This window comes from Malaya genurostris, chromosome 2 (genome assembly GCF_030247185.1).
Source record: "Malaya genurostris strain Urasoe2022 chromosome 2, Malgen_1.1, whole genome shotgun sequence".
Taxonomy (NCBI): domain Eukaryota; kingdom Metazoa; phylum Arthropoda; class Insecta; order Diptera; family Culicidae; genus Malaya; species Malaya genurostris.
In genome coordinates this window covers 200,026,223-200,045,122 of record NC_080571.1, presented here as the reverse complement: position 1 = coordinate 200,045,122, position 18,900 = coordinate 200,026,223, and the positions used below count along the sequence as shown (strand labels likewise).

Below are 18,900 nucleotides of genomic sequence, written 5' to 3'. Positions count from 1 at the left end.
TGTTCAACATTAAAAAATGTAAATCTTATTTAAAGATCGTGAGTAAAATATCCTATCTAGTTGTTTTTTTTATCAAGTATCCATGGGTTTCTGTTTTGTACGGCCATAGAAATCTTTTACTTCTAATGATATATAAATAACTACACGCAGAATAATCTGACCTGCTTGTTTCTATATTCAAATTTATGATTGATGGGAATAACTTCAGGGGTTTTTCACGATGTCCTGCGTGCAGTATGACATCAGGAGTTGTATTTGTTTTCGATGTTTGATATGCTTCGTTTTTGAAAATATTTCCTCTAAAGTTCAGCGCTTTTCAAAAAAAAAATCGTCAGAATTTATTTTATATCGAATGTCATTAGATTGATTTTTACAAATCACAATCGAATTGTATATTCTGTGTTCAATAGTTATCAACAAGTTTCCACAAAGTTAAATTTTCACTCACCTTTGGTATATATATATATATATATATATATATATATATATATATATATATATATATATATATATATATATATATATATATATATATATATATATATATATATATATATATATATATATATATATATATATATATATATATATATATATATATATATATTATGCTTCCATTTCTTTTGAAAAGTTTAGAGAGCTATCATTCTTTAAATCAGAATTCCTGTTTATTCGAAACAAGTTATTTTGCATCGTCAACGAACGAATAGTCCATCTAAAGTTTTCATAATGTCCCTCATTGGTAACTCAATCAAGCAGAAAAAAATTCCTAAATTCTTGAGACCAGATTAAAATAATAACATTCAAACTCTGGCGTTTGCATATGTTAGGTCAAACCATGACATAAGGTATTCTTCCGTGAGTTAAACATCTTGATCTTCGATATTGCCACACACCTTTATTTTAATTTGATTTTTATAGGACTTTATTTTAAACTTGTTAAAGAAAGTGATGCACTTTTGAAGTATTTATTTAAATAATATTTAAAGATATCGTTTTTTCACCTCTTGTAGTCACACCCATATAAAAAGATCTTTTATGCTGTCGATTATAATCGCTTTAGCCTGCCTAGAGGAATTAGAGTGGAAAACGCAGGTCACTTTTCTTGCCCTCGTGTTCCAATTGAATTTCAAAGCCGAAAAGCTGTACACCGAGTGCCATTCCATTCTCCCTTGAACTTGCTTATTCGAACGATGTCGGAACTGTTCCGCGCGTCGTCGACTCAAAAGAGTAGATTTACCAATAAGCGGCGTGAGCCTCTCGTGCCACCTCCTACAATGCCAACATTGAAAACGATGCAACCGACAAACGAAGCTCTTTCTCCTTGATATACAAGATCGAAAGCCTCTCTCTTTCTCTTCGGACATAAAATCGCGGCGATTAAAATTTCACCTGGCACCATTGAGTCATTCCCATTCAATCGGCTAAAATCAGTCCGGACTCAGACGGTTGGTGGAGTGGTTCAGTTTTCTGCTGCACCAGTAACGGTTAAGTCTAGAAAACTATCGAATATCTGAAACCAATATTCAACTATAAAAACGTTAAGAACTCTGTGATATTATTGTAGATAAGAACATTTTTAATAACATAAAACAACATAAAAACTAGATATAAAAATGAATAAGCTAGTGATAATTGTCTTATTGACCTATTTATCTTCAATGGCCTTCTCTGCCAGTATTCTAGGTATGTATAATTTTAAATGAGAAAAAAAGCAGTGCTCAGTTTCAGTTCAAATAATTCACTTTCATTGTCCTGTTTATTTTTAATTTCACTTTTAAGGCGGTATTTCATTTAATAGGATTCATATGTGAATTTCGCTATTTGCTGACCGCTATTTGCGCTGGCTTGGTGACTAAAGTTTATACAATATAAATTTTAGGTTTGTTTAAATTGCTGGGATAGGAAAGCCATAATAAAAGCTGAGAGTTTACGATGAAATAATCGTGAACAAATTTGTAATAGAAAGAACTTTTCAACCGCCTATTACAGTGGACTTGTCGAATATTTATTTCCTCGGAATTTGTACATAAGATCCAAACTAGAATTGTACTCTATAATTTGGTAAAACAAAAAAATGATTTGTGAATTTTGTTTAATTATTCGAAGATTCGTGAATTGTTTTGTTTCGTTTCCATTGAAGCAGGTTTTAACTGTTAAGCAATTTTTCTCATGGATAAAAAAAACCTTGAGCGCTTATGTGTCTAGGTTTAGAACCCGGAATAGCATCATCAAAAGTGTTCGTTTTACTACTAAAGCGAAACAGACTTTCATTGAAATAAATATTACATCAGGTCTACATATTGCAATATGTGAAGTATAGTATGAATAATACCAATTGAATTTTATAATACTAGCTGTATACTAAACATTATGAATGGGATCGACGGTTCAGATAGTCTTATAAATCTGATTTCGCACATTCAAACCAAAATCAGAAGAATCCTTATAGTCGGTAAGCCAAGCAATTGTTCTGTGTACTGAAAATCGTCAGTAAATTCGAAGTCTTTACGTTTCGTGTTCGACTCATCAGTGCAAAGCATTTCAAATTGATGTCATAGAGCTTTATAACAGTAGCTCTAGGCAGACGTAACTTGAGTGTCACTATTCAAAATGGTATTTTGACTTACTGAACAATATACGGCTTAGGGGACGGGTATAGCGTGATGGGTAAGTCGCAGCCCACCTGTTCGATTCCCAAACCCAGCCCATAGGATCAGAAAGTTTTTCTGACCCGAAGAGGCGAATGACCTTAAGGTTGAAACCTCCATAATTTAAACAAAATATACGGCTTACTGTCGACCACCAATTTGTGAATCAGAACGTCGTCTTTTAAAAGTAATAATTGTTAAAAATTGAATAATAAAATTATAATCAGAAATAAGAATAGTAAAATTTTCAGTTATAATGTATAAATGTTGCAAAAAATTCCCTGTTATCCTATAAAATGATTCATTTGCCGGGAATATGATTATCATTTTTATCCAAACGCATTCGGAGATTTAAAATTGAATAAAAAACCTGTTTTAATCCACCTAGTGGTGTAATGATGCCTTTCTCATATTACCTACATTTTCGAAAACATCACTAGAAGATTCTGTCTAGATTTTTTCAAACTTGAATAATATCAAAAACTTTCTCTGGTATTAACTACCATCACCTTTTCAATTTGGAAAAAGTTACGTCAAGTTAATATAAATGAAAATGTGGCAGCCCTGGGACCATACGGCCTTTCATTTAAATTTAAGTTTGTGAAAATTGGTCGTGTCATCTCTGAGAAAAGTGAGTGACCATTTTTTCATTTTTTTGTGCATGTCACCCTGTAATTCCGGAACCGGAGGTCGGATCGGGGTAACATTCAATAGCAATCTATTGAACTGTAAGACCCTTCATTTGAATCTGAGTTTGTGAAAATCGGCTCAGCCATCTCTGAGAAAATCGATTGACATTATTTGTCACACACACACACACACACACACACACACACACACACACACACACACACACACACACACACACACACACACACACACACACACACACACACACATATTTTGCTCAGTTCGTCGAGCTGAGTCGAATGGTATATGAAATTCGGCCTCGGTTCAAAAGTCGGTTTTCACAGTGATTGTTTAGCCATAAAGGCAAAAAATAAAGCACATTTGGCATGTAATGCCTTTTGTTAAGGTAAGGAAAACTTTTTTTTTCCTGATTTCGATTTTTATCATCGATATAATATCCTTCAAGAGCAATACAATCATTCCAACGATTCTCTAACTTCTCGATACCGTACTTGTAAAAGTATTTGTCTTTTTCCTCAAAAAGGCTTCATATTCAGACAGGGTCCCCGAGGGTTTATTCGCGTGTATAGCGGCCCGTGATATTGCAATCCACCAATTGCTTCCTCATTTGAGTGGAATTCTTACCGGCGAGCATGTTTTTAGATCATTGAATCATCCGTGAAACCATGACCTTCCCAGCTGACATTTGGACGCTTCGGACGTAATTCACCGGCTGCAGTTATAAATAGGGGAAAGTGCCACCTGAGTTAATTGGTTCTGTTTTTGATTCCAGTTGATAATCGAATAGATTCCGGCTCGACCATCATACAGAAATTGCCAGTGTAAGAGCAAATTCAGTAGCAGCCAGATTCATATGGGTGTTCTATAATATAACTGAAACTGAACCAAACGTATCCCCAGCAAGCCGTTTTAGTTTTATTCATTCGAACAGTTCTACTGTCAAATTTAAAACTGGTATACGCTGCCGTTCGGCCCGGGTTGGTGGTTCATTGCATAGGGCGCTGGTCCTATAAGCCAGTTGTCGTATGTTCGAGCCTCGACCTGGAAGGATTCTTAGTGTCAGTAGGATCCATAGTACTAGCAATGCAATGATTCTGTACACAAAGAATCGGCTGCGAAGTCTGATGAAACAGAAAGGCCAAATTCCACAAAAGGAATGTAATGCCAGGACTTTGATTTTTTACGCTGCCGTTCTATTTTTTCTATATTTGAAACACAGATAAAACGGTGCTGGGGCTGCCAGTTTATTTTGTTATAAATTCTAGATTAAAATTTTAAAACTGACATAAATTATGCATCTAGAACTAGAACACTGCTGAACATGCCCTAACAAGTTACAGCACTTCAAATTTAGCACAAACATGATCAGGGTTACTATATTTATAATTTTATTGAAGTAATCTCCCGAGTAGAGTCTGGGATCAAAAAGAAAACTCAATTTGATGCTGTGCTGTTTGTATATATCGATTACTTAATTTGCTATCGTTTTGGTCGTTTTAACGGTTAAAAGATCAAAATCGAAAGCAAAAAAAATGCTGTGTGACATCAAACTGAAAACTAGTTTTGCTCTTAGTGAAAGCACATTGAAAACTTAATATGCTGTAGATTTTGTCGAAATGACACGTCACGAGCATAATCTAAAAATAGAACAGCCAAAACAGGTCCGGGATAGTATACATTTAGGCGATATTACTTGCAAGCAAGAAAAAAGATTTTATGCAATCTCCATATTAGTCGCAGGCAAGAAAAAAGATTTTATGCAACTCCACACACTACCGCGGAGAGAATCTGATTTCGAACTTAGGTGATTTGGAATGCGAACTTTTTGCGTTTGCTATGGACTGTAAGTGCTAGCTGTAAAGAGATGGAAAATGTTCGGTTATATGACAAGCAGTGTTGTTTCACAAAGTTGTATGCAGGTAGTTCCAGTCAATGCACACTCGTTGCGTCGCTTCCATCCCGCATCCACCGTGAATAGCAGTGTGGCTATTTGAGCATAGTATAAAAATGTTCTCTTTGTCTTTCTCATATCCAAAGCTGTAGCATTCAAACATTATAACATTAAATTGAGTTATCTACTTGATCTAACACACCTTGCACATATAATCACTTTGAAATACGAATTTAGAGGCTCTGAAGACCAAACGTTTTACAGTGAAGTCTTTTACAACACAGGAAACGTGAATTAGGAATCCGGCAATATAACTTAGATATATAATTTACGATCATTTGATGTAGAATTAGTCCTGTGACTCAAAATGCGATAATATGAAATCAAGAATAAGAAGTTGTTTTCACCATTAAGATGAAATTTACACGAACTAAACGGGGGTTCGTAAATGTATGTAGCTCGTATAATACAAAAAGTATACGTTGTTTGGAACTTACTTCGTAACATAAGTTTTGTGTAATGAATGAAACCCTTACAGTATGGATATTTACGAAACGGATTTGATGTGTAGGGACCGAAAAACGATGATTGAGGTCGTTCCGAAATCCAAAACGGAAACTTTCGGGTTTATTGATTTTCTTTGAAAACCCTTACAATATGAGTAAGGATTTTCAAGAAATGTCGATATACCGGCCGTGATCATATTGAATTTCGAAACGAGCTCAAACTTCGTTTATTGGTATCCAATCTATTCTAGAAATACCCTTATAAGGGTATTCAAGAAAAACCGATAAATCGTTAGTTGCCAGCTTGGATTACGAAACAACTTCAAACATTATTTTCTTGCATTCAATCGTCAAACCCGTTTGAAAAGTATCCCAAATATAAGACTTTTCATAGAATATTTATAAACTGAAAGTCGCCATATAGGATTTACGATCATTTGATGCAGAATTAGTCCTGTGACTCAAAATTATGAAGATTTAGTTAGACGGTTTCTTTAGAAAAGTGTATTAAAGTTCCAAGATCTATTAGATGATTGATAAAATACTTCTCATAGTAACTAGCGTTAGTGAGTATATGAAGTTCTAAGCATTTATAACTAGGAATGAGAATTGTTTTGAAGAGTATCTTCGACACAGTTTGTGGACTACTTAGGAATATACAAATTAAACATATATTTTCTTGGTGGCTCCTCTAAGCCACTAAAGTATTCTTAAGAATTAGCTATAGGTTCTGAAATCTGAGACATTCAAAGTTCGATGTTCGAACTTCGTAAACAATGAATTTTTCCATACTGTTGGATATAAAGTTAAAGATATTTTCAGAACGGGTTTGGCAGGTAGATTATTTTCGTCATCCAGGTCCCCGATTTCTGGATGCACTGAAAATAATGGTCTAAAAACTTCGGAATGAACTTCGCGACGTCGTATGATTACAAATATCGAGACATTTTATTAAAACTGAACACAAAAATTGTTACAGGATCGGATACTTAACGTATCTAGAAGGAAATCGCTGACGTCAAATATATTTCTCATATCAAATTCTAAAATAAGCTCCTTCTACGGCAGACGATCAGCGAGATGGGAATGCCAAAGGCACTTTTCAGATTGACCTGTTTCAGACAAACGTGCTACCGATGATCGCCAATTTATCTAATACCTCCCAGACGTGTGGTTTGACACCAACATTCTCGTGGTTAAGAAGAAGGAGCATTGTTTGCGTAAAAGTTGAAAAAATGTTGAAAAATCGTTTCTTCGCGGTTTTGGTTGCGGTCAACTGCAGGATCTCGGCAGGATGTCAAAGCATTTTTGTAGAAGGCAACATAGGATTGAAGAAATAATTCTTTCATTGAAACTTAAGTTTGTATTTTTGTGTTACCATTTGAAATTTGCTCAATTTCAATAGATTCACTAAGTTGTTGATTTAAAAATTTTCATTTTTTGAGTTTCACAAAACTTCTGCCTTTAAACAGTAAAATGATAACATAATGTGATATTAATTGAAAATTTGATGAGTCGATATCATATTAGGATTTTATTCTGATGTTGCTATCACAATCAGATTTCAATTTGTTCTCATTTTGATATTATACTTTACTCAGGCTGTAGCAACAATTATGACTTTTGTCGGTTGATGTGAAGGTTCGTTGGCTTTAAAAGAGTAATTCTTTGAGTCGTTTCCTTGAACTATATAACTCTATTGTGGAGTTATAAGAGATATATATGCGATATACCATAGCATACTAAATTTAATGCTTACAATTTCGTACAGATCTATTGAATTTCATTTTGAGAGTAAAATTTTGAATTTATCGACTAAACAGAAATAAAATCGAACAGGAGCACTTTTGATATAAGATGTAATATAAATATTTGAATCGTTGTGAGCCATGAATATACTGATTAATCACGAATATTTTAGGTTTTTACTCACACGAAGCAAATACTCGCAAGCACTTTAAAATGTTGCTTCGAGGTGTATTACTGTATAGAGCTAGCGGTTAGCTGGTTTTTAGGATGAATAAATATATCTAGAATTACTTATGTAGCAAATCGGTTTACTCAAATCAACTATACTTCACCATGTCTTGCTTCGTTGCTTTACCAATCCAAAGGAAAAATGTGAAAAATGACTGATGGAATCAAAATTAAGACAGGCCTCAACTCGCCTCAATGATAAAAACATTGTTCAGCCTTAATAGATATGTCATTAGAAAGGTAATTCAATAACTGATTAGAAAGTTAGTTTATTTTTGGGTATAGAAAAGTAGACATGAGCAAAGACTTTGACACAACAATTTTCATTAATTGAACAAAATCATCGTACAGTAAAATCATGGAAATTATTTATGTGCTTCGGATATGAAATAATTTGGGCAGTCGCTACAAATCTTCGTCACATGATCTTTACATATTCTTGGTAAGTCAAGCATTTGAAGTTAGTTTTGTTATCTAAATTATGTGGGCACGAATGGCATCTTGATCTTCGATAGGTTTGAGCTAACAAAAGTTGTACAAGCGCGCAAGGGCGCCAACAATGGTTTTAGGTATCAAAATTGTGATATGGTTTTCAATAAAAGCACTTTTTTTTTCTAAATGCGGGATTTTACTACGTATCGTACCATGGGGTGACAGTAACCCCCTGTGCTCCATCTTGGAAAGGAACGACATATATATATATATATATATATATATATATATATATATATATATATATATATATATATATATATATATATATATATATATATATATATATATATATATATATATATATATATATATATATATATATATATATATATATATATATATATATATATATAGAGTGAGCAATCGACCAAAAATGTTTGGGAACCACTGGCTTAAAATTTCATTTTAATTATTTTTTTTAAATTGCTCAAAATCTCGACAATAACTCACATGCATGAACAATGATAATTTCGGTAATAGCTTTCCAAAAGCGACGATTTATAGTCTTCTCGAAACCGGAAATCTCGGTAATAGCAAATTACCTGTTAAATGAAAAATACCGAGAATTTCAGTTGTTTAAATGTTTTCCGAGAAGACTGTCTAGCACTCTAGCACTTGCCGTTCAAATCTGGACAAAGTATTTCCTAAATTCGGGAAAAAATCTAAGAGTGAAAAATCTTTTTTTTGTTTCAATTATAGAGGTTTTAACCTTTAGGTCATTCACCTCTTCGGGCCAGATAAATTTTCCGACCCTATGTGTTGGGTTGGAAATTGAACCCATGTGGGCTGCGTGAAAGGCAAAGGTTGTGAAATTGGTTTAATCAACCTTGAGAAATCAAAATGAGTTCCGTTTAGGAGTGTTCGAACACTATTTCCGGTGTTTCCGTAAACTAGACCCGGCGACCGGTATAACCGAAATCAGTTCGTTTGGCCATTAACTAACAAGACCTCAAAATTAAAGAATTTCAAGAAAAGCTTCGAAGACATTTTAAGTGTGTCGCATCGTCACTGTAAATGTCGGTTTGAAATGTTTACCACTCAACACCCTGTAATTCGGGAACCTAAAGTCGGATCCAAATGAAATTGCACAACAGCCTATGAGACTGTAAGACTTTAAAAATTGGTTCTGTCATCGCTGAGAAATCGAAGTGAGTTCCGTTTTGAAGTTTTTTATCACCTCTTTCAAGAACCAGAAACCGTTAGTACCGAAGTAATAGTTAGTTTAGATAATCTTTATTTTCGTTTATTTGTTTGTACATAACAAATATTTGATTTTTTAAGTGATTTGAAAATTTCTCTACATATTTGATCATTCTTTGCATCACACTGGTCTGAGCGGCTTTGCCAGGTTTCTCCTGAGCCGTCAAATTAAGCTAAAATAAGTAGCCGTTATTGCAGATACTCGTTGATGCGAGCTTGTTGGTTATTCGTACCTGTAAACCTGTACCTGTACCTGTAAGTAATAAAGATTTTACTCAAACCATAACTACAAATATCCTGCCAAAACATGTACTTTTTAGATAACTTTTTGGTCTTCAAAAAGAACATCGACCATGCCGCGCTATAATACGGTATAAAATTCAATACCATCAAGCTGCTTGATTTCTGCTTAGACATTTGCTTCATACAAATTCATTTTGTTTATGTGAGTTCTATGTTCACAGGTTTAGCACCGACAATAGTATTAAAAACCTATTTAATCCACCTAGTGGTGGGGTAGTGATGCTTTTCTCATTGCTATTTTATGCGAAAGTGAAAAGTTTTGTTGTAGATTTTTGGTCACTACAAAACTGAGCGATGTGAATAAGTGCATGTGCTCATATGTGGAATCGGTTGCAACTAAAAATTTAATCCGAATATAGCGATATATTTCGTGATATTAAAAACAAATTCGATAAGTATTTGGCGATTATTAGTGACAAGAAATCTTCCATATAACCCTATCGCACATGGGATAAAGATCCTCGTAACGCTAATCTACTATATGAAAATGATTGGATTCCGGATATTTTCTTAAATATTCAATGTTTTATTGAGTCAAATTGTTCTCCCTTCTGAAATAACATGAAAGTGAAAATGCTTCACAGTATTTTCATCTAATATATTGCTTTTTTACATTTCCGAGCCTATCATATTGTTCTATGAGTGTTTTCAATGAAAATTGTGAAAATGTGAAAATCGGTCCACTTCGAGAAAATCGAGAGCATACACACATAGAAAATTCAGTGCATACACACATACATCCACACACATTCACTAGCACAGAAATTGTGTGATCTCGACGAACGGTACATGAAACTCGGCTCTTCGGTCGGTTATCACAGTGATTACAGAGCCTTTTTTATGAGAAAGGCAAAAACATATTTTTTTTCATAAATACGTTTATTTCTTAAGGCTATTTACATAAGTTTTTCTTCGCCGTATCATCACTTTTACATAGAATTCTTAACCTAATATAATACTAATATAGTCACAGCGATTTGAGTTTAATAAAACATATTCCTCTTATATTTTAAATATCATATTAGCTATTTCGTTATTTATTATTAAATCTACTTAAGAACATTATTTGAACCAAGCGATTAACTGCTATAAATTATAAGATAAGCTTAAATTTTTATACATTTTGTTGTTGATTTCGTAACCTATTTTGAGTTTGTTTGTATCAGCACATCATTTTTATTAAAATTTTGCTATTGGATGAACTAATGGACGCAGTAGGAGTCAGAACTAACCCTCAAAAGGGTCAATTATTAAATTGAAACTTCAATTGTCTTTATGAAATGATAAAGAAGTTTCATGTAAGAAAGGTCACGACAAGCAAGAATGTCTCGAACTGGGACATTGGATAGTTTACCTTGGGTACGCAGGGAATTTATTAGTTGAGATCTGACATCACGATACTCCACGCATGTCCAAACGACATGATCAATATCGCGATAGCCTTTGCCACAAGCACAATGATTAGTTTCGGAAAGTCCAATTCGAAGGAGATGTGCATCTAAGAAAAAAAAAACATATTTCGTCTTACTTGATTTATTGTATAGAAGTTTGAGTTTTTGTTGGTTTTCCGACAATTATTTGTCGGTTTAGCTGGAATACAAAAAGAAGTACTTTTTGTCTTCATATGGAAGTGATATTTAAAATTTATGACTGCTACAAAATCCGAAAAGAATTCGTAAATGAAGAAATTGGTTTTTCTCTTTTCTACATTTTTTTTGCAATATATTTAATATTTTGATACAGAAAAAAGCATTCATGCTGCAAACAGTTCAAAATCATGTGTTTATCTCAAATTTGTTATACGCGTTATGTTAAAGGACGCTATTACGACTCGACTGAATATTGTAAAACTTTCCACGTCAATCCGGAACAATCACAGTTTTTTTTTTTTGTTTCAATTATAGAGGCTTTAACATCTTAGGTCATTCGCCTCTTCGGACCAGAAAATCTTTCTGACCCTATGTGCGGGGTTGGGAATCGAACCCAGGCGGGAATCACAAAGTTCTTTTGTGTGATATATTATACATATTTTCTTTCATTGTTGTTTTAATAAAACTCATAAAGTTTGAAAAAACCGGAGTTGAAACTATCAATTGCAACATTGAACTACAACAAATTTAAAGTTTGGCCCGATAAGACTGTGATAACAAAGCGGGATGTAAAAAGCTTTCGTGAGGACATCTGCAAGTATACGTCAAGCTGTTCACTTAAAAATTTACACAGTTTATATGTGCCTATGATATAGTTTTGCTGTTATATAAGATATGATTCTTAGTTTGCGAATAAATTTAGTAGATATTTCATAACTAAAGGTTAAATTTTTTTGACAACGAAAAATATTTGCTGATATCGGTTTGTTGTGTTTTGATACTAACAAAACGCGAGTATAGCTTAAACACTATTTTGGTTATAAGGGACAGACAAATATATAAACTCTATAGAAGGATGTACAGTTGATTGTTTCATGCAAGGGGTAGATCACTTGAAAAATGCACATCTTTTTTAATAGAGGTTTTAAGTTTAAGGTCATTCACCTCTTCGGGCCATATAAAATTTCTGACCCTATGTACGGGTTTTTTTTTGTTTCGATAATAGAGGTTCTAACCTTGATGTCATTCACCTTTTCGGACCAAGAAAACTTTCTGATCCTATGTGCGGGGTTGGGAATCGAACCCAGGCGGGCTGCGTGAAAGGCATCGACTTACCATTGTGAAAAGGTTGGGAATCGAACCCAGGTGGGAAAATACACATTTAATTTATATGAATTAGTAAAAATGGCCATCAATTTCAGTTTTCACAATTTTCATTGTGAAAAATGTAAATGTGCAGTTGTTTTATAGCAAAGATATCATATCAACAAGACATCCAGCTATCCCATTTCCCGAACAAAACATTGGCATCACCCTTTTTTGCGATCATGGCCCCTCGCATCGAATTTTGTACATACAAGTAGTTGAGAGAAATGTCACATTCGTGCGCACCGAAATAGCAGCTCTGAGCACCCATACTCAGAGATGCCAGGTAAAAATTTCAAAAATCTTCAAACAGGGTTGCAAAAGTCTGTATATCCGAAAAATAATCTGCAGTCAACAAATATTTCTTGCTGGCAGCAATTTCTCTATAAAGTATGATTCGCTAAACCGACTTGCAAAAAAATGTCACGACAATTTCAAAAGTCAGTAAATTTTGACGAAAGTCTGCGAAAAACTCGATTTTCAAAAGTCTGCACAACAAAAAATGACTATGTTCGAAATCTCCAGATTTACAGACAAATCTGCAGATCTGGCATCTCTGCCCATACTGACATTTGAATTGACAATGGAAAACTGGTTACGGTTACTATTACTTTTTTCTCAGTGTATTCACTACAGTTGGCTTGCTGCCAGTCTTTAAGCGAATAATGTCTTTATATTATTTTTCATCGGTTTCTGTTTCTGTCATTGGAAGTGGACGCGATACGTCATTAGGTTTTTAATTTTTCACCTTGATGCTGGTGTGGTTAAAAAAGGCTTTAGAAAACTATTTAACAAGTGTTTATAAGTGAAAATTTTATTTGAAATGTCGGACAGCAGTGGGTCGGACAATGATAGCGTGGTTTCCAATCGCTCGCGGAAAAGTGGAGCTTCAATTCGGAGTCGTTCGATATCGCGTTCGGCCTCCCGATCTGTTTCCAGATCGCGTTCCCGTTCAAGATCAGCGTCTAGATCTCGATCACGCTCGGCTTCCGGTTCCCGATCTGGTTCAGAAGTGGAGTCACCGATGAAGAAGAAACGTAAAATGTCCGGTGGTTCTGATGAAGAGGCTGAGGATGAAGAAGAACCGGAAGGAGAAGATTTAGACTCAGAGGAATATGAAGACGATGACGAGGAAGATCGTCGAGGTGGAAGGAAGAAGAAAAAGAAGGAACGTTTTGGAGGATTTATCATCGACGAAGCTGAGGTTGACGATGAGGTGGATGAGGATGAAGAATGGGAGGAAGGAGCACAGGAAATCGGTATCGTCGGTAATGAGGTGGAGGAATTCGGTCAAACGGCACGGGAGATTGAAAATAGACGTCGTGGCACAAATCTGTGGGATAATCAGAAAGAGGATGAAATCGAAGAATATTTGCGCAAAAAATATGCAGATGAATCGATTGCTCGAAGACATTTTGGCGATGGAGGTGAGGAGATGTCTGATGAAATTACCCAGCAAACGTTGCTACCCGGAATTAAAGATCCCAATTTGTGGATGGTTAAATGCCGAATCGGAGAGGAGAAAGCCACTGTTCTGCTGTTGATGCGGAAATACTTGACTTATTCCAATACAGATGAACCATTGCAAATAAAAACAATTGTTGCTCCAGAGGGAGTAAAAGGTTACGTTTATATTGAGGCATACAAACAGACCCACGTCAAAGCAGCGATAACAAATGTCGGAAATCTTAGAATGGGTATCTGGAAGCAGGAGATGGTTCCTATTAAAGAAATGACAGACATTCTGAAAGTCGTAAAAGAACAAACTGGACTGAAACCAAAACAGTGGGTTCGTTTGAAAAGAGGTATTTACAAAGACGACATTGCGCAGGTTGATTACGTAGATTTGGCTCAAAATCAGGTACATCTAAAATTGCTGCCTCGCATCGACTACACACGATTGAGAGGAGCACTGAGAACTACTTCGGCGGACAATGACGAAAATAAACGCAAAAAGAAACGCCGTCCGGCTGCAAAACCTTTTGATCCAGAAGCAATTCGAGCCATAGGTGGAGAAGTAACTTCTGATGGAGATTTTTTGATTTTTGAAGGCAACAGATATTCTCGGAAAGGATTTCTTTATAAAAATTTTACTATGTCTGCGATATTGGCAGAAGGTGTCAAACCTTCACTTGCCGAATTGGAACGGTTCGAAGAGCAGCCAGAAGAAATTAACATCGAACTTGCAGTTCCGACTAAGGAAGACCCTTTGACATCGCATTCATTTTCAATGGGAGATAATGTGGAAGTTTGCGTTGGTGATTTAGAAAATCTTCAAGCCAAGATTATAGCAATCGATGGGGCACTGATCACTGTTATGCCAAAACACGAAGATCTCAAGGATCCGCTTATATTTAAGGCCGCAGAACTGCGCAAATATTTCAAAACTGGTGACCACGCGAAAGTCCTTGCCGGTCGCTATGAGGGTGAAACAGGATTAATTGTGCGCGTAGAACCAAATCGGGTCGTAATGGTTTCCGATTTAACTATGCATGAACTTGAGGTGTTGCCTAGAGATTTGCAACTATGCAGTGATATGGCAACAGGTGTTGATTCTCTTGGTCAATATCAATGGGGAGACTTGGTTCAGTTGGATGCTCAAACAGTAGGCGTTATTGTGCGATTAGAACGCGAGAATTTTCACGTTCTTGGAATGCACGGAAAAGTGATGGAATGCAAACCTGCTGCTCTTCAAAAGCGTAGAGAAAACCGAAACACCATTGCCCTAGATTCAGATCAGAATGCAATACGTCGAAGAGATATTGTAAAAGTTATGGAGGGTCCACATGCTGGACGAGATGGAGAAATCAAGCACTTGTACAGAAACCTAGCATTCTTGCATTCCCGTATGTACACCGAGAATGGAGGTATATTCGTGTGTAAAACGAGACATCTTCAGCTAGCCGGAGGAAATAAATCACAAGCGAATGCATCGATGCCGTTGGGTCAGTTCGGATTTATGTCACCACGCATACATTCACCGATGCATCCATCAGGTGGCCGTGGACGGGGGGGAAGAATGGGAGGCGGTCGTGGTGGTGCTAATCGGGTTAGCAGAGACCGGGAAATACTTGGCAAAACCATCAAAATTACTGGAGGACCTTACAAAGGCGCTGTCGGAATTGTCAAAGATGCTACCGAAAGTACAGCTCGCGTTGAGTTGCATTCATCTTGTCAAACAATTTCCGTCGATAGAAATCATATCGCGGTTGTTGGGACTACTCCGAAGGAAGGATCTGTTTCCAGTTATATCCGTACTCCAAGTCGCACGCCTGGCAGCAGTTACGGAGCACAAACACCTGTCTATGCCGGCTCTAAGACTCCTCTTCATGGATCACAAACTCCTTCGTACGACATTGGCAATCGTACTCCTTATGGTTCGATGACACCCTCGCACGATGGCAGTATGACACCACGGCATGGAGCATGGGACCCAGCCGTTACCAACACACCGGCTCGTACAAACGATTTCGATTTCAACATGGAAGAACCATCTCCAAGCCCGGGTTACAATCCCAGCACTCCTGGGTATCAGATCAACACTCCGTTTGCCCCACATACGCCTGGTAACATGTTCAATACGGAAAGCTACAGTCCCTACCAGCCAAGTCCTAGTCCCAGTCCATCGCCATTCCAGGTTAATTATATGGGCACTCCATCACCAAGCGGTTACTCGCCGGCCACACCCGGTGCACCACAGTCACCGTATAATCCACAAACTCCAGGAGCGAATCTTGATTCGCAGTACGGCGAATGGTGTACGACAGATATCGAAGTGGAAATTCGTAACCACGACGATTCTGACCTAGCCGGTCAAATTGGCTTTATTCGAACTGTCAACAGTGGGGTTTGTTCTGTGTTTCTGCCAGAGGAAGATCGCGTTGTGACAGTGCTGAGCAATAATTTAGAACCCGTTATACCGAATGCTGGAGACCGATTCAAGGTGATCTTCGGTGAAGAACGTGAAACCATTGGGGAGTTCATATCACTATCCAGTAACAAAGAAGCAATTGTTTCGATTAACGGGAAGAAAAAATTGCTTCCTCTCAACTATCTCTGTAAAGTGAAGGTGGACTAGATCGATGCAGCTTTTTAGTATCTCACACTGTTAATATTCGTTTGATAACTTTAAATTTGACATTTTGCAAGACTTTTCAACTGAATTATATCCAGTAACATGTATCAAACTGACAACTATCTTTAATAATAAGGTAAGATTTCAGCGATAAATTATGGTATTTTCATTGTGTAGCTTTACTATTAAAATACCCGAATTTCTATCCGATTGCGTTTAGCAAAATCAAATTTAAACAAAACATCTTCCTATCTCGTGCGTAACTTTACTATTTATGTCTTTCGGCAGACTATCTCTCACTCACAACTGATCTGGAGGCAAAGGATGAAGAAATTGGCCCCAGTAATTGTCTTTGCAATGGCCCATCCTGTATTTGTTGCATAGATTTCAACATGACGTATATTGATCTCGGTGGACCAGGTAATTATATCCTGCACATAAAATTATCATGAGCCTAACGATTAACTTTGCTTTCTCAATAGGTTGTGTTCGACTGAAGTATCTCTCGGTAGAAGAAGGAATAGCTTTGAACGTTTCTTATGGTGATAGTGTTCTGCACAGTCAACGTGTGAAAGGCCCCGACCCTGCACCAACATGTCTGAATATGTTCGCTCGGCTGGCTCAAATGTGTGCTAGGTTCAGTGAACTGCTTCCGACAGATGATGGTTTACGAGGTTGTTTACAGCTGGAACCAATGTTACTCGGTGAAGTTCAAATCGAACTTCCATTGGGTTGCTTCAAAATGGGACCAAAGGGCATTGAGTTGATTAAATCTTCTGAAGATGAAATCAAAGAACAACAACCAAATGAAAGGTAAGCTGAATGTTGTTCCTTCCGGTTGGCTACTGAACTAAAGATCCATTCCAATACGAACAGTACTACCGAGATCACACCTTCTCCAGCTGACGAAAAAAAGGTCGAAACAGAAGAAGAAGTAGAAGAACCAAAGCCGATTGTCCCACCGGCATCGAATACCACATCGCCATTATCAATTTTAGATAATTTATCTACTGCTGACATACTAGCAGCGGTTAGTGAATCGACAGACGAAGGCATCGCAATGATATCCAGCTGGTTGGGTTTAGATGTGAACAAAACTCAAAAACCCGAGCAAAACGACAATGTGACCGAAAAAAATACAGAGAAAAACGGGGATAGTGAAAGTACTAAAGTAAAATAAATACCATTAAGGGATAATATACGTTAGATCAACTGGTGTCGAATGATAACATTTGTTTGACACTATTTGACAGAATTTCAGATGTAGATTTTAGGAGAACATTTGATGCATCTACAAGCAGATACAGTTTGTCTGCTAGTGATATCGTGATTAACTTGTAATACGTTATTCATTTCAACTAGAATGATCAAATAGAATATTTATAACATTCGAAACTATGATCACAGAAAACAGATATACCGTTTTTTTTTCAAATAGCTTTACATATTTTAAATTTACTCAATGTCAAAAATAAAGAACTCTACTGTCATCTACCCAACTGTTCGCATCAATCATGATCGTCCTACAGCTCACTCAATTTATCACACAGTTCTTATGCAAGCCTGTATATCTGTTTTCTGTACCTATACTAAATTACTCATTATTAGTATCACAGTCAGTGCAGTAAAACATCATTCAATTCAATTAAAACCGAATGTGAAACACACTGACGATCTCCCTACTGCAGCAACCTTCACACTCTGACACAAAACGTTCGCTGACGTACTGAACGGGCAGCATTCGGCTTTTCAAATCAAAGCTCAGTTTAACTACCGTCAGTTGATCTCTTGAAGTAACAAAATATCTCTTTCAATAGTGTGAGAGCCGCCTTCAAATGAGGCTCATGAAAACATTCAAATTGGTTCGAGATAATCACCCCTATTCTGTACGTCGATCGATTCGAAATATTCCGATCGAATGTGTAATTTCCATTCTGCATTCCGTTCGAGTTGGGTATGAACTCGTATATCATTCGTTCGAGTTGTTAAATTTTCGAACTTTACTCGATCGACTTGTAGTGTTGACAGCTTTGATGATTAGTGTTCGAAATTTCAAGTGTTCCCGAACGAGAATTGATCGAATCATACAAGTCGAACGGAATAAAGAATGCAAAATTCGAACTCGAACGAAAGTGTAGATTCGTTCGTATCACAAATCCGTCGGATTGCAGAATCGGGGTGAATAGATGGAAGACGGTTTATAAACTTACGTTTTCCATACAGATCTTTCCTCCGCTTTCGATATAATCAACCACGACATCACGGTTGCTAAATTGGACAGACTTGGATTCAGTTCGAACATTCTTCGTTGGTTGGAGTCGTATCTTAGGAATCGTCGTTTAGCAGTTAAAATTGACGATCATACTTCCGGAGAGTTCCTCGCATCATCCGGAATACCACAGGGAAGTCATCTCGG

At 36.4% G+C, this 18,900-nt stretch overlaps 2 protein-coding genes across 3 annotated transcripts; both read left to right on the top strand.

Moving 5' to 3' along the window:
• The first annotated feature begins 1,446 nt into the window (after positions 1-1,446).
• Positions 1,447-17,879, top strand: LOC131426998 (uncharacterized). 2 transcript variants are annotated; one of them, XM_058589852.1, is made up of 4 exons: positions 1,447-1,686; positions 16,773-16,904; positions 16,967-17,297; positions 17,361-17,879. In XM_058589852.1, the coding sequence occupies exons 1-4, from the start codon at positions 1,617-1,619 to the stop codon at positions 17,662-17,664; spliced, it is 837 nt and encodes a 278-aa protein (XP_058445835.1). In that variant the 5' UTR covers positions 1,447-1,616; the 3' UTR covers positions 17,665-17,879. The 2 variants fall into 2 exon arrangements, with proteins under 2 accessions (XP_058445835.1, XP_058445836.1); XM_058589853.1 differs by lacking the exon at positions 1,447-1,686 and adding an exon at positions 16,479-16,620.
• On the top strand, positions 13,154-16,489 carry LOC131426996 (transcription elongation factor SPT5). Its single transcript, XM_058589851.1, has one exon. It carries the CDS (start codon positions 13,233-13,235, stop codon positions 16,485-16,487), a length of 3,255 nt encoding a protein of 1,084 aa, XP_058445834.1. The 5' UTR covers positions 13,154-13,232; the 3' UTR covers positions 16,488-16,489.
• Positions 17,880-18,900: the final 1,021 nt, after the last annotated feature.

Coding starts and splice junctions, on each gene's coding strand:
- LOC131426996 (XM_058589851.1), top strand. CDS start 13,233: ATGTCGGACAGCAGTGGGTCGGACAATGATAGCGTGGTTTCCAATCGC.
- LOC131426998 (XM_058589852.1), top strand. CDS start 1,617: ATGAATAAGCTAGTGATAATTGTCTTATTGACCTATTTATCTTCAATG. Junction 1,687..16,772: donor CTTCTCTGCCAGTATTCTAG/GTATGTATAATT, acceptor GTCTTTCGGCAG/ACTATCTCTCACTCACAACT. Junction 16,905..16,966: donor TATTGATCTCGGTGGACCAG/GTAATTATATCC, acceptor CTTTCTCAATAG/GTTGTGTTCGACTGAAGTAT.